Below are 1,769 nucleotides of genomic sequence, written 5' to 3' on the forward strand. Positions count from 1 at the left end.
TGAAGCATGGACATCAGCTTTAAAACATAAAGAAAAACAAAAACAAAAAAACAAGTTTCCCAAGTGATTTCAATATATGAAAAACTGAAAGCCATTTGTTTATGTGTTGATGGAATTAGAAATGTAAAAGTGCAGTTCTGAGTCCAATTTCATCACTATTGCCAGGTCACTATTTCCCCAATTTTCTCTGCAGATGAACAGTTTCTGCCTTCATTGTAACCATGGAGTTGAATAACAGTGTGAATGAGTTCATTCTGTTTGGGCTAACCCAGAATGTTCTGAAGGAGAAAGTCGTGTTTGTGGTCTTCTTGTTTCTATACCTTGCAACTCTGATGGCAAATTTACTGATTATGATGACCATAAAATACAGCCGGACACTTGGGAGTCCCATGTACTTCTTCCTTTTCTACTTATCCTTTTCTGATGCCTGTTTCTCAACAACCACTGCTCCTAGGTTGATAGTAGACTCTGTATCTGAGAAGAAAGTCATCTCCTACAATGAGTGCATGACCCAGATTTTTTCAGTTCACTTCTTTGGGTGCATGGAGATCTTGGTGCTAGTCCTCATGTCCCTAGATCGCTATGTGGCCATTTGTAAACCCCTGCGGTACACAACTATCATGAGCCACCATGTCTGTGGTACAATGGTGAATCTGGCCTGGGTGGTATCTTGTATCCATTCTTCTGCACAGATTTTCTTGGCTTTGAAACTACCATTCTGTGGACCCAATGTTATCGATAATTATTTCTGTGATATGACACCTTTGTTGAAACTTGCATGCATGGACACTCATTTAATTAATTTACTTGTAGTTTTTAATAGTGGGGCTATCTGCATGGTAAGTTTCATAGTCCTGCTTACCTCTTATATTTTTATCTTACATTCTCTGAGTAACCAGAGTGCAGAAGGAAGAAAAAAAGCCCTCTCTACCTGCACCTCCCACATTATCGTTGTCATCTTATTCTTTGTCCCATGTATATTCACTTATAATCGTCCTGTAACTACATTTCCAGTGGACAAGATGGTGGCTGTGTTTTACACTATTGGGACACCCTTGCTCAACCCTCTGATTTACACTCTGAGAAATGCAGAAGTGAAAAATGCCATGAGGAAGTTATGGTGCAACAAACTCTGACTTGAAATCGAAAAACAAACGAACAAAACAAAACGAAACAGAGGACTCCAATTTCTAACTCTGTAGTAACTTAAATAAAATTGGACTGATGGAAAAGAAAAAAAAAAAATCATCCCAATATGGACATCTGAATCTTCTCCCAGTAGGATGTTTGTAGACATAGGCAGAATGACCACAGAGCACAGATCCACTTCATTTTGAGTTAGCACCATAGAGTGACACACTATCAAACACAGTAGTATTTGTGAGAGATAAGTCCCCTTCACTCTTCTGCTGTCTGCACAGCAGATTGCAAGTCAGCTTTCATTGCATCTATCGCTTTAGCTCCCTACTTTGTACATTATTTAGTTTGTGTTTCTTTTTTCCATTGTTCTGACCTGGGTTGAAAGACTGGTCCCTAATTTTGACTGACCTACTTTGTTGGCAAATCAGTTTTGACACTACTAGATCTGGATCTTATCCTTTCTGGCTCAATGATGAATATCTCCAAGTGAGTACAAGAAGTTGATGATCCCACAGGACTATAAATATCAACTAATTAAGCCTCTATTTGGTGGTTATCTTCCCTTTGTAACATCTGTAAAAAAAGGCCGTTTTTTTTTTTTTTGTTTTTTGGTCTCTTGAGCATGTCCA

General features: G+C 38.5%; 1 protein-coding gene across 1 annotated transcript; it reads left to right on the forward strand.

Moving 5' to 3' along the window:
- Window positions 1-221: 221 nt before the first annotated feature.
- LOC132008403 (olfactory receptor 4C11-like) lies at window positions 222-1,136 on the forward strand. The gene has a single exon (XM_059386943.1). The coding sequence runs from the start codon at window positions 222-224 to the stop codon at window positions 1,134-1,136; it is 915 nt and encodes a 304-aa protein (XP_059242926.1).
- Window positions 1,137-1,769: the final 633 nt, after the last annotated feature.

Source organism: Mustela nigripes, unplaced genomic scaffold (assembly GCF_022355385.1).
Source record: "Mustela nigripes isolate SB6536 unplaced genomic scaffold, MUSNIG.SB6536 HiC_scaffold_148, whole genome shotgun sequence".
Taxonomy (NCBI): Eukaryota; Metazoa; Chordata; class Mammalia; order Carnivora; family Mustelidae; genus Mustela; species Mustela nigripes.